Here is a 13,203-nt window from a genome sequence, read left to right on the forward strand (position 1 = left end):
GTAAGGCAGAAGCAACATGAAACTGACCTCAGAGACCCTTAGAATGTCAGTTTGGGAAAGACCGGGAAGCTCAACAACTCAACTTCCCTGTCTGACCAAGGAAGAAAGGGAAGTCAGAGGGGAGATGCTTGTCCAAGGTCACCTGGAAAGGGGGTAGAAGAACCAGCTCTTAATCTTCTGGCTCTCTCTGTCCCCCACTAAAAAACAGAAGGGGAAAACCTAAAGGCTGTTCCCAAATTTAGTGAGAAAGAGAATAAGAAGCCAGGCTCTATATTAAGGATCCAGGAAAAGAGGTAATACCTGCTTGGCTCCCAGAGCACCAGAGCTCAGGAGAACAGGGAAGGAGACAGGGTGGACAAAAGTCCCAGCATTCCAGAGACAGACTGTGACTCTAAAGGACATTAAGTTCAGGGGATACAGAGCTTTGGTGGAAGGCACAGGATATCTCTAACCAGTGAAGATGGAGTTAGTTGCTCTTCGGATGCTATCGGGAGAAGAAACAGACTTCCATCTCCAAGCCGTTTCCAGGAAATACTTGGGCACAAAGCTAGAGGCAATTAAAAGACACACTAACTGTGCAAAGTCTGCAGCTGTTGCTGGGACTGTTTGCTCCCCACCTGGGGTGAGATGGAAGGGGCCCTCGTGCAAGAGATCTGACTCCACTCTCCATGTACAACCCAACCCAAATGTCCAGCAAGGCACCCTGCCCACCTGGCCACTTGCCACAATCCCCCACTCCACTGGGGTTTAGACACCTGCTCTCGGCATCTCAAAACATCCTCTTTCTCCAGACTGCCAGGCTGCTGGGAGCTGGATTCGCCTCTGACCAAGGCAAAAGCCACTTTCTCTCAATATAGGCACTCCTCACAGGAGTTCCAAGGCCCAGGAGGGCTGTCCATGAATGCTAGTGACACCCACTGGCAGACTGCTGGGCCCATGGCCCCTGTCCTCACTGCCCTTACGCCAAGCATGGTCTGAACCTACTCACATCAGAATTACCTGAGATAAGGGCTTAAAATGTTAGTTGTTGGGCTGCCTGCGGCCTCCAATCTGGAATAATCTGAATAATTCCCTTGGTAACTGTGGTAAGACTGAGTTTGAGAGCCACTACCTCACAGTGTCCCCCAACCACCTGCACTCATTTCTGCTGCCAATCTGACAGCTGTTACAGCTGCGTGTGGACACAGTTAATCTGATTTCCTGTCTGGCAGCTCTGCAGTGAGCAAGGGACAGCTGAGGGTCTCAAAAACAAGAGAGGACAAGGCAGAAGGGATTGGGGGGAGGGGATGTGGGTCTGTAATAGAAGGTAGGCTCTGTTCCTGAGCCCTCTTCTCCCTTTAGGCCAAAATTCATGCAGGGAGAGAGAGAACTGACCAAGTGGAGCTCCCCAAGGCCAGAATGGCCTCTATTCTCAAACCAGGCATGGAGGCACATGCCTGTAATCCCAGTGGCTGGGGAGACTGAGGCAGGAGGATCGCAAGTTCAAAGCCAGCTTCAGCAACTAAGCAAGGCCCTAAGCAACTTAGTGAGACCCTGACTCAAAATAAAAATAAAAATGGGGGCTGGGGATGTGGCTCAAGCGGTAGCGCGCTCGCCTAGCGTGCGTGTGGCCCGGGTTCGATCCTCAGCACCACATACAAACAAAGATGTTGTGTCTGCCGAGAACTAAGAAAAAATAAATAAATATTAAAATTCTCTCTCTCTCTCTCTCTCTCTCTGTCCCCCCCCTCTCTCTCACTCTCTCTTTAAAAAAAAAAAAATTAAATAAATAAATAAATAAATAAAAATGGCTAGGGATGTGGCTCAGAGGTTAAGCACCTCTGGGTTTAATCCCTGGTACCAAAAAGTAAAAAATGTAATAGAATGGTCTCTATTCTCTCTGAGCACAAACTCTGGAGGCACACACGCCCATCACATAAGATTGTACAAGTTGTGTACTACACATGGACACCCAACTGAAGGGGCAAATTGGAGCAGAAACTTAGTTCTTGCTCCAGTTGTTAAGCCACATACACTAGCGTGAGGATGCATCTACCCAAAGGACCGTCCACCTTTTTAAAATGTGCAAAAAGGAGCTTTTGTGTGGATTAATAATGATCCTTCACAGAGAATTGAGTTCAAATCCCAGCTCCAATTTACTGTGACCTTGGGTTAGTTCCTTAACCTCTCTGCTCATTCTCAATTGTAAAATATGGTTATTAATACCCTTCCAAAGAGATAAGGTAAGGAAAGTCCCTAAAACCCTTGTCACCTAGTATATTTTACTAGTTCCCTTCCCACCCAAATCTTGCCCTTCCTACCTTCCCGGAATCCCTACACCTACACACCCACACACATAGTCATGCTTGGAATGGTCTGAGAGCATGAATAAGAATATCCAGGGAAAGTCCCAGTGCCAAACCTGAACCCTATGGCACTTCCCAACATCCGAGCATTCCTTCCTGGCACTTCCTAGCAGGATTCATGCCCTCCCTGGATGGGGAGAGGAAACTCTTCCTCCATGCTTTCTCAAAATGTCCTGCACATTGCCCAAGTATCAGCTCTATGTAGTACTGGAAAGAGGGGAATCCAGAGCTCTCAGAAGAGAGGCAGGGAATTCCCTAGCTCTGTGTTTTGGGGGATCTCATAGTTGAATACAAACTTCAAGCTCCCCAAGCCAAGACCAAGCCTGGGAATCCTACAGAGCACTGGGATATGGCAAGGTAGCCAAGCACAGACCCCATCCACTAAGGGAGACCTCCAGCTGCCACTAGTGGAAGCTGACACTCAGTCCCCTTCTCAAGGAAGAACAGCAGAGAGTGTCCCTGAGGCTCTGGCTTGCCCACTGAGGCCTGCTATACCTCTCTCTCACCCAGAGGTCCAAACTCCAGAATAGAGCCCAGAAACCCTGCCAGTAGACCTGCCCCTCACATAGCATTCATTCATCCAGGTGCCAGGTACTGTGTGCTAGGTGCTGGGCACTGGCAGCTAACAAGACAGTCCAGAGAGCAAAGGTTGTCCAGAAAATAAGGTTCCCTGCAGATGGCAGGAAGGCTCCTTTCTGCAATCCCTTAGGCTGGAGAGGCCTGGGCGACACACACCACCCAAGAAGGCATCCCTGGACACCTGCCTTTTTAGCCACAGGCTTTTGCATCCTGTCTGGAGACTGATCAAGAGAAGGGGGAGGGGAATGTGGACAGGAGGGAAACACCAGACTCCCTAGGCCCTCATGGCTGTTTATCTGGGGTGGACTTTTTTTTGTAACCCAAAGGTTAAAGTGTTTCTATTTGAAACATCTATTTACATTCCAGAGTCCAAAAAAAAAAAAAAAACATAGCCAAGCTCCAGGCCTATATCTGTCCCCGGCCGCGTCACAGACACAGCATCAGAGTTGCTCAGGGGGAACATTCTTACATTCTTAGCCCTCTCCCCGAGCCGCTGGGGTGACTCACACCTCTCTCCTGCCAGCATGGACTGCACTGCAGCTCAGAAGGCCAGGCAGTGTGGGGGAGAAGGGATCTGGAGAAAGGGGCCAGCTGGGGTCTGTCCAGGGCAGGTAGGGCTAGAGAATGGGCCAGTGAGTGGGGTCCCAGCTTGCAAGGTTTCAGACATCTACTTTGCAGGAGGTGAGTGAACAAGCTGAGGAAACTCTAGGCCAACTGCTAGCTGCCACTGGTGGGAAGGGAAGGTAGGGCCAGCGCAGGAGGGTGGACAGAGAGCAACCGGGCAGAGTTGCCCCACCATTCCTTTGTTTTGCAGGAGATGCTAGGACTCAAGGTGTTGAGACCCAGGGCTGGGAGAAGTCAGGGAGGGTCTTTAGCTGAAGCTTTAGAGGCTCAATTAGACTAGGGCATGGACCAGTCCTCTATGTTTTCATCTCATCCCAGGGGCCTTAGTGGGTGGGTACCCTGCAGGATTGGCACACAGTATTATGCCCCATCCCAGAAGTCCCTACAGGGTTAGCCCCAGGATCATGCCTCCATCAAGAGGTCTGTGTGGACACTCTGTAGGACTGGTCTCCAAGGCTATTCCCCTTCACTAGGGCATGGACATCCCTGTCCAGGCAGATGGCAAATCATATTCCAAGGATTTTTCAAAACTTCCCAAAACATTCATCCTCTGACATATGCCAGTTCCATTACAACCTATACCTGGGCAGTTCAGTGCCAAATCACAGGTGCTCTCACCTTCTAATCCAAATCTTGGGATCCACACCACATATCCAGAACAAGGACTCCCCACCGTACACACACACATATTCTCTCTCTCTCTCTCTCTCTCTCTCTCTCTCTCTCTCTCTCTCATGAGTGCAAAGCCACTGCCAGGAGGGGCCAAGCAGGCATGGATCCAGCAGGCCCCTCCCGGGAGGAAGCATCTTGTGGTGCCGGCCTGGTGGGAAGGCTGTGCCAGAAGAGCCTGATGCTGCCAACAGGTTCCTGGGAGTGAGGGAAGGAGTGGCACAGCTCTGGGGAGCCCCACCCCCAGCCAAAAAAGTTCCTACTGAGAAGATGATAGAGTCCAGGGTCCTCAAGCCCACCTGACCCACCTCTCCACTCTCAGGAGGTGGGAGTAAACCAAGACCTGGGACAGGAGAGATATGGGGGAGCTAAAAGCTAAGGCAGCAAGCATCCACTCCAACATCCTAGTTGTCAGTCTCTTCCTAATCTATGCCAGTGTCCAATTCTAAGGAGACTTTTGTTTGGGGATTTGCCAAAGTCTCTATACCTAAATTTCCAACCCAAAAACCAAACCAAAGGAGTTGGAGTACTTTCATGCTTGTGGACACCACAGATGTGCCCAAACATGGGGATCAGGCAGCCTAGAGACAGGTCACTGACCCACTTCTTCCCCTCTGACCATGGTGCCAACTAGGCCAGGATCTTCTAGCAAGCCCCAGCCCCCAGCAGCTGAGATGAACCCTGCCAGAGGCAAAAGGCACAGGAGGGATGCAGCAGAGTGCAGGTAGGAGGCACACTCGAAGTACAGCTCTGGGCAAGGAGGGTAGGGGCATTGGCAGGGAGGTCATTCATGGGAGCACAGCTTCCCCAATCTCACGGATGCTCAGCAGAGCCCTCAAGAAAAACCAAAGTAGGAGGATCCAGGCAGGACTTGGAGGAAGATACTCAGCCCAGACCCAAGGATGCCCAACACCAGAGGACAGGTGGGGACACAGAGGCACTTACCTGCGACAGGTATGCTGTGCAGAGGAGTCCGCGGCAGGATTTCCAAGGATGGTTCCCGGCCTGACATGCCATCTGCTGAGAAACAGGACTCTGTCTCATAGATGGTCTGCAGCATCTCCACCAGCCCCTGCGCCTTGGGCACCAGCAGCATGCCCAGGAGGGGCCGCCTGAGGCGGGAGCCAACCAGGGGAAGGCGGTCAATGGACTGGCTGTTCAGGGACTCCCTCAGGCCACTGCCACTGGGCCCCCTAAGGCAGGGAGGCACCTCATCCGGCCTGGGCGCTCCAGTTGGCTGCGGGAGCCTGGAGGCCTGGGAGCTGCAAGCCTGCTCTCTTTACGGGAGCCTGGACCACTGATCCGTCCTCACTTCCCAGGAGTGGGGTATGGCTGAGTGCTCGGGGTACAGGAAGGGTAGCTCGGCAGGCAGGCGGGCTCTCTGTGTTCCCTCCCAGCCCCGGGTGACAGCTCTGGGCCCGGCTCCCTGCTCCTCCTTCCCGAATGAGCCGCCGGCAGCTGGCAGGAGACTGAAATAGCAGTTGGGGGAGGGCCCTGTCTATAAATAGGTGGAGCATGCTCAGGGAGCCGCCGGCCGGCTGCCAGGAGCCCAGGCCTGGCGGAGGCCCCAGGGGGGGAGGCGCGTTCCACCCCAGGAGGAAGCGCCAGGCAAGGGGGAGGGGGACAGGAGAGGGCCTGCACTCAGGGCCAAGGCCACAGAGCACGGTGGCCAGAGGCTGGGCTGGGGAAGGGGGCAGCCTGGGGTACCCCTGCATCTGGGAGCTACGCTGGCCGCTTGCTGCTTTTGGCAAGCAAGGGAAAGACCAAGAAGCCAGGTTCAATCCTCCGCCTTCTCCTTTGCTATCTAGAGCAGGTAATGGGTTGGGAAAAGGGTGACAGACATGGCCACCTGGCCTAAACTTGCACCTTCCCTGGAGTCCTAACAACCCCCTGGGGTCTGTTTCACTTCTGCCCTCCTGCAGAGCTGGGAGGTACCTTCTCCACCCCCTTACCAGCAGGGAGGTCCCTAAACAGCAATTAAGGGGCAGTTCCCTCCCACCCATCCTAGAGCCCACACCTCCGAAGGCTGCTCAGCTTCTTTACAGGAGGCAGGGATGCTGTTCCTGCCTGCAAGCCTTGCCCAGCCCAGGCAGGGAACCGGGTAGCACCTGCCCATTCTCGGCATAGGCAGCTCTTCCCTGGGGCTGTGCCAAGTGGATTGCTAAGAGCATAACACACATCACCTCATTGACTGCATGATGACCTCAGGAGAGGGGTGTAGATGGGGAAACTGAGGCACAGAGTGAATAAAGTCACTTGCCCTTGGTCATACAGATGCTCACATGGTAGGGCCGAGATGTCTACGGCTCAAGTCCCAGCTCTAACCACCATATCCCACTGCCCTTAGCGTGAGCGAGGGCACAAAGTTGCCCCAGGGTTTTCATCAATAAGTACCATCACCCCCAGCACCCAAGCAGGAACAGAGTTGAGGTTGGAGCCCCTCCAGGAAGAGTCATTAGCTGCCAGCATCTGGGCCTGATAGAGGTCTCGCTCCTTGAGCCTCGCTGGGTCATGGGGCCAGTGCACCTGCCTTCCCCACCTCTGGCCTGCTTTCTCCCTAGGTTGTGCCTACCACTGGTACAGAGATCCCACTTGGCCCCCTGACCTCACTGAAGCCTTTTAATAGCCTGGTTATTCCTGGGTTTTTATCCCCCTCCCCCTTCCTGATGTCACAGTTGCTATTTTGGAGGCCCCTCCTGGTCCCTCCTTGCCTCACCGCCACCCCCCCAACTCCAGGCACAGAGCCAGGGACACCTGTCCTCTCTCTGGACTGGATGACCTCACCCTCCTGTAGGGAGCCTGAGAGAGGCTGGCCAACCGAGGACATGGTGGCTGTGACTCCTGGAGACCAGCTTTCCAGCCAGCTTCTGTCAGTCAAGGATGGCAGAGGGCCTCCTCCCTCAGGTGAGAGAACACACCGATAGGGGAGGTGGCAGAGGAGACTTTCCCTGGCCCTAGACAGGTGAGATGTTCATGACATGTTCTGAGGAGTGCCCAGTGGCGGACCAGGAACCCAACAGGGGTCTGGAGTCACAGCTGCCCAGCTGGAAAAGGTAATGGAGTAAGGCCCGACCTGGAGCAGGCACTGGGGGACATCTCAGGGTAGGAACTTCACCACCCCCTTGCCCATCCTCATCCTGGCCAACCAGACCCTTTTAAGAGGAATAGAAGGATGGGCAAGGTCCCCATGAGTGGGGTGATGGATAGCAGACATAAGGGAGCCCAGAAAGCCAAGGGCAATAGCCCCTCCCAGCCCAGGACTCCACCCACCCACGCTAGGAGCAACCGGAAGGGCTGGCTAGCCCTGTCCTGGCTTTCTCTGCCTGCCTCAGGCACAGGAGAGTGTGGCAGGAGAGCCCTGCTCTGGAGAAGAGGAAGTCACCAGCTATAACAATTCAAAAGCAGGGCTCCCAGAACCCTGGGGAGTCAGACGCCTAAGAAAAGAGGACTCCTGAATAGGGAAGATAGGAACAACCAGGACATGGGCACTCAGTGGCCGCCAGCTCCCAGGAACATATAGCTTCCAAGAAGTAGGAAACGAAGTGTCAGACTCAGCCAGACAATCTTCAATGCAATTCCCAGAATCCTCCAGGGGATAAGAAGGGAGGTCTGGGGAAGGAAGACAAGTGTCTTTTTTCTTCTGAGATTCAGGTAGTGCAATAAGGTCTTCTTAATGTCTAACTTCAATTCTTCTTGCTATACCACCCACCTGTGGTTCATTTCTCTTCTCTATCCCTGTCCATCCAGTGCTCCCACATACTGTCCCACAAACCTTATGGAGCACACACTGAGGATGGGGTCCAAGAGCCCCATCCAGAGCCAGCACCATTCTCCCCAGACAGCGGTGACTCCATCCCCTCCCTCTGAGGTTGCAGTCTGGTCTCCTAATAGTCTGAAGCTGCAGAGAGGGAAAAGTCCAATGCTGGCTCCCCTAGCTCTTACAGGCTACCATTTTATGGGCCCAAAAGGTTGGCAGGGAGACCTGACTGAAAGAAAGAGAAGTCTTACTTTGTGCACAGTCAACAAGCCCAGGTTGTTGGCATGGTGGCACTATAATCTCAGCAGCTCAAGAGGCTAAGGCAGGAGGATTGCAAGTTCAAGGCCAGCCTCCACAACTCAGTGAGGCCCTAAGCAAGTTAATGAGACCCTGTCTCAAAAAAAAAAAAAAAAAAAAAAGGCCAAAGGTTGGCTCAGGAGACCTACCCTGAAACTGTGAGGTGCCAGCGGCCCTGGGACCCTGGAGACATCGAGCCTGCCTGTCTTCTAGTTCTTCCCTATCCTTTGAGCCAGTCATGTGGAAACCTGTCAGCATGACCTGGGAGCTGCCATGTGCCAGGTCCACGTTATATGCTAGCTGAGCCCTCTCATGTGAAACCAACTCCAGGAAAAATGTGGACATCTTCTTTGGCATCTTCCACTTCCCCTCACAGTTAACACGGCCTCCTCTGGTCATCCTATCCTAAGCCTTCAATCCCTCTGGAATGATAGAGCAGGGCAGAGGAAGGGTGAACAGATCCCAATCTGTAGTGAGCACAGTCTGTGCCAGGGCAGGGGGAACAGAGGCCAGGAGTCCCCTTCCCAGACCCCTACCCTATACCAGCACTGACCCACTTTCTCTTCCTCAGGGCTGGGTACCTCCCTTCCAGGGGCTCAGAGGCAGAGCCTGGGGCTGGGAGACAGGACGCCATGGTTCCTGGCTCCACCTCACACCCATGCCCCAGTTTCTCTGGTCAACCAGAAAGGAGTGGGTAGCTGCCTCCCCGTCCTGGGAAAGGGAAGGAGAGAAAGTGTGGAGGGTTCTGGGAGTTGCTGGGCAGACAGGTGTTGTCTTGAAGCCTGTCTTCCCTCCCACGCTGGGGATAAGGAACCTGGCCATCTCCTCCAGGCCCAGCCGCCATCCAAGCTGGCTTGCATAGCAGGCCGCACTCTTGCCCTCTCCTCTGAGAAATGGCACAGAAGAGTCCAGGTCCTAGGTCCAGAGCAACTCTTCCAACCTGGCTGGGCTGAGCCTTGGCTGTGACAGATTCCGTCAGTCTTTCAACCCCACTGAGGAAAACATGCGGACAGAGTCAGTTCTAGCAAAATAAAAGGAAGCCTCACTCCTTGTTCCCTACTGCCCTGCCAGAAGGAAGACAGAGGCCAGGGAATGGCCTCCCCAGGAAAGCAGGCAGTCCCACCAATGGCCTTTGCCCAGACTCCCAGGACTGCCAGAGGTAGGTAGATAAGGTCACAAGCTGGCATGCAGCCCAGTCCAGAGGTAAGTGGATAAGTTCCCACTCCTGGGGGTGGTGGGCCCCAGAAACTCAGTGTCCATCTGCCACCCCTCACTAGGAACTCTCTTACTAACTTGCTCGCTGTGAGGGCAGGGATAGATCATCTCATATCATCTCTTGTTCCCCCACAGGCTAAACTTACTGGTGATACTCAGTGAGGATTTGCCAAACCAAAAAGTTCCTATGCGGAGAGACACTGAGAAGAACTGGAGGAACAGCAGAAAACTCCCTGCCCTTACCCAGCCCTGCTACTTGGTGCTCTAGGGAAAGAGGAGAGATTGGAAAGTGATAGGTGCTCAGGGGCTGGGGCACCCCATCTTTGGGGACTAGTCATTCTCATTATTCCCAGTTCTGTCCCCTGCCCCATGGCCCTAACCTTTCCTTCTTGGGGCTCTCTCCAAGGTGTCCCTAGGGAAGAACACCTGTGTGCTCTGGCTACAATTTGTGGTTTCACTGTACCCAAGGTACATGATTTTCAGGCTTTTGCCAGGTGCTGGGCACCCACAGCCCGGCCCAGATGCTAGCCAGAATTGTGGGAATGGAAGATGGTGAACCCCTCAAAGAAGGGCTGCATGGAGGCTGGCTGTTACCCTCGGAGCTGATCCCAGAACCATTGGAAAGGACCTCAGGAGAACACCCCCAAGCAATGACCCCAGTTGTGAAGCCTCTCAACAGTCTTGAAATGAGGTTCCCAATCTGGGGCTCCCTCCTTCTCTCCCAGACACACAGAAGACAGCATCTCCCCCTACTGGGGGGAGCTGGAAAGCCATCCAGGAGGCAAGACCAATGCCACAGGCCTCACTCAGAAGGCCCATCCCGGCCAGGGCCCAAGCTGGTAAGATACCTCCAGCTACCCCACGCTCCTACCAGCTCTGGCAGAAGTGACTGCAAAGGGAACCTGGACCACCGGTATCTGGAGAGGCGACCCTATAACTTCATCTGTGCTGGATAGATTATTCAACCTTGTATTGCCAGAGAGTAAAGTCCTATAGCTAGGAAACATCCTTCAAAAGCCATTACTAGATACCTCTGAGCAGCCTCTGTGCCGTAGGCCAAGGGTGAGACCTTGACCTCCATGTGAAACGGGAAATCGAGATGGCTCCCAAAAGGGTTAGGGTCATAGCTCAGAGGAATGGAGCAGCTGGCACTACTGCCAGACACAAATGACCTGCTGATGCAATGTCCAGCTGAGGCAGGAGAGGAAATGACGAATACCCACCAGACCTCTGCTGTCCCCTTGTCAACCCAGCCTAGAGGAGGAGGCAGGAAGCCAGGGAGCTCAAGAGCCCACCTGGCACAGCCCCTACAGGTTGAATGAAGGAAAGGGCAGAGGCAGGAGGATGTGAGGGGTAACCACAAACCTACAGGAGGGATGATGGGGATCAAAGTGGGGGTGACCCAGACTTCTCCCTCCCTGCTGCTGCTTCTGGACCACCCTGCAGATGGGCTTGCATCCCAGGCTCCAATTTCCCTGTCTCTTAAAGAAGGAAAAGTACCCATCCACCCTACAGAAAAAGATGTGGGGACAGGACGGGCCATGGAGGGTTAAAGTTGAGCAACATGGGCTCTGAGCTTGCCGACTGTGCAGGAGACAGTCAAAGAGAGAAGGCAGTCATTACTCTGACCACACTGACCCATGACCCTCCTGGGAAACTCCTGAGGGTCCAAGTCAGGCCACTTGGACACATCCTCATGGGCACACATCCAGACCCACCCCAACATAAAGCTGCCTGGAGTCCCACCCATACACTATTTCTGGCAGCACTGGGCAGGGTCCTAGGAGCAGAAGAGAATGTGAAATGTCAGAGTAAAAGACCCCGAATTAGGAATCTACCATGTCCAGGGTCCAAGAGGATGAGATCTAATCTACCTGGACTCTGCAGAGTTGAGACTCGTCTATAAACATGTCCCCCACTCCCACCCCAAGCCACACACCCAAACACAGAGGTTAAGGCCCAGGCCCAGCAAACCTCCACCAAGAAAAAAATATGAACTACAGAAGGAAAGAAGCTGCCACCACAAAAAGGAAGCAGGGCATTCAGCTATCCTGGGGAAATGCTTCCAACACCACCTCAGGCCACCCAGAGAAATTCTGGGGTATGTACCCCCTATAGGCCTACCTACCCTGGCCAATAAGGCAAGGCAGAACAGGGACCAAAGGCCCCCATACTGAAGGCAGGCTCAGGGCAGAGGTGGACAGATGCCCTCCCAGGGCCATCAATTCCCACGACTACCTCTGTCCTTTCCTTTCAATGCTCCTCTACTCCTGACCCCCTACTTCCCGGACAGCTGAGACACCAGCAGTCGGCTGGTCTGGGCGGGAAACCCACACAGCCCACTGCATCCAAAGTGGCCCCAGGGGGCTCTTCTCCAACCTCCCAGCTCTTACCCGACTTGTTAGGAGAGTTCATGCCGGCTCTGGGCCCGCAGGAAGCTGGCGTTGGGGGCTGGGACGGGAGGGGATGGAGCTGCGGTGATGTCAAGAGAGACAGACGATAACAGACAGATGGACGGGACAGGAGCCCGGGGCCACCGTGCCTCTAATGCCCATCCAAGGCCATCCTTCGGGGTGAGGCAGTCAGGCACTCAGAACGGCATCCCTGGGGAGAGATGGAGCAGGGTTAGAGGCCCCCAACTCAGGAATCTGGGAATCAAAGGAGACCTTGGAGTGATCAGCTTACACCTTCCTGGGGGCACAGAGGGACAGAGCAGAACTTGACCAGATACTGGTATCCTCTCTTCCTAATTGATAAGGTTCCTGATGCCCAAGGGACAGGAAATGGCTACGGTGGTCACAGCTAAACAAAATCCTTTGCAGGCATGTCAGTTTCCTCTGCCAGGTGGGAAGACGTTACAGACTACCAGGGGTGCCTGATGTGAGACTAAGTATGTACCAAAGAAACGCAGGAGCTTCTTGGCTTCCCTCCACGGAAGTAGGGAAATGCAGAGCTGACCTGGGGTTCTTGGCAGAAGTTAAGGGAGAGCCTAAGCTGGGGACTCCCAGGGGGAGAGTCATTGCCTCCCTATTATCTGAACCATGTACCACTCAACTCTGGAAATATAGATGTGCTTCTGTTTTAGTCTTCCCCCACTCAACAATGGGTCTGGACAAGACAGTGTGCTTCCAGGAATTGGGAAAGCCAGAGACATCCATTCCCAGACCCAGCACCCCCAGCTTAAGGGGTTCAGGACCCAAACTCAGAGCTTTATATATGTTTCATAAGTTATATCCCAATGCCCTGCCTGCCAAACCATGGCCTGACACGCACTAAGTCCACCAGAACACAAGAGATTCCTTTTGCCAGTTTGCACAAAGAGCCCAAAGATAGCTAAGGACAGTATAGTAATGGAATATGTACTACAGGACCATGGGTTTCCCAAGCTGTCCCCGCCCCTCCAGCTCTCCCCGCCACCAGCCCCACAGTTTGTCCCCAAGCCTCACACGCTAGGTATGCACCCACCTAGGCCCATCCCTAAACAGTCCATGATCCACCCAGACATGATCTCATTCATTTGCTTCCAAATGAAGGCAGGTCCTCCAATACCCAATGAAAGTGAGTAGCAGGAAGCAATGAGAGGAGGCTGAGAGCTAGTGAAGTTTAAGCCCTAACTGTGCTCTCCAAGCCTCCAACCGGCAATCAGCTCTGCCTCCTGGACAGCCCCACCTCCTGGAAGGATTAGTTCTCAGTAAGCCTGGCATTCTCATCAAGGAT

General features: G+C 53.9%; 1 protein-coding gene across 4 annotated transcripts in view; it reads right to left on the bottom strand.

The window, feature by feature from the left end:
• Positions 1 to 13,203, bottom strand: part of Hdac5 (histone deacetylase 5) — a 35,875-nt gene that overhangs the window by 18,280 nt on the left and 4,392 nt on the right. Inside the window, exons 2-3 of one of the 4 annotated variants that reach the window (XM_026412381.2) lie at positions 11,880 to 12,090; positions 5,163 to 5,234 (exon numbers count right to left, since the gene is read on the bottom strand). In XM_026412381.2, the coding sequence (XP_026268166.1) occupies positions 5,163 to 5,234; positions 11,880 to 11,901 (94 nt within the window). In that variant the 5' untranslated portion in view covers positions 11,902 to 12,090. Of the gene's footprint in view, positions 1 to 5,162; positions 5,670 to 11,879; positions 12,091 to 13,203 lie in introns of those variants that run through there. The other 3 variants (XM_026412380.2, XM_026412382.2, XM_026412378.2) reach the window with 3 other exon arrangements.

This window comes from Urocitellus parryii, chromosome 7 (assembly GCF_045843805.1).
Source record: "Urocitellus parryii isolate mUroPar1 chromosome 7, mUroPar1.hap1, whole genome shotgun sequence".
Taxonomy (NCBI): domain Eukaryota; kingdom Metazoa; phylum Chordata; class Mammalia; order Rodentia; family Sciuridae; genus Urocitellus; species Urocitellus parryii.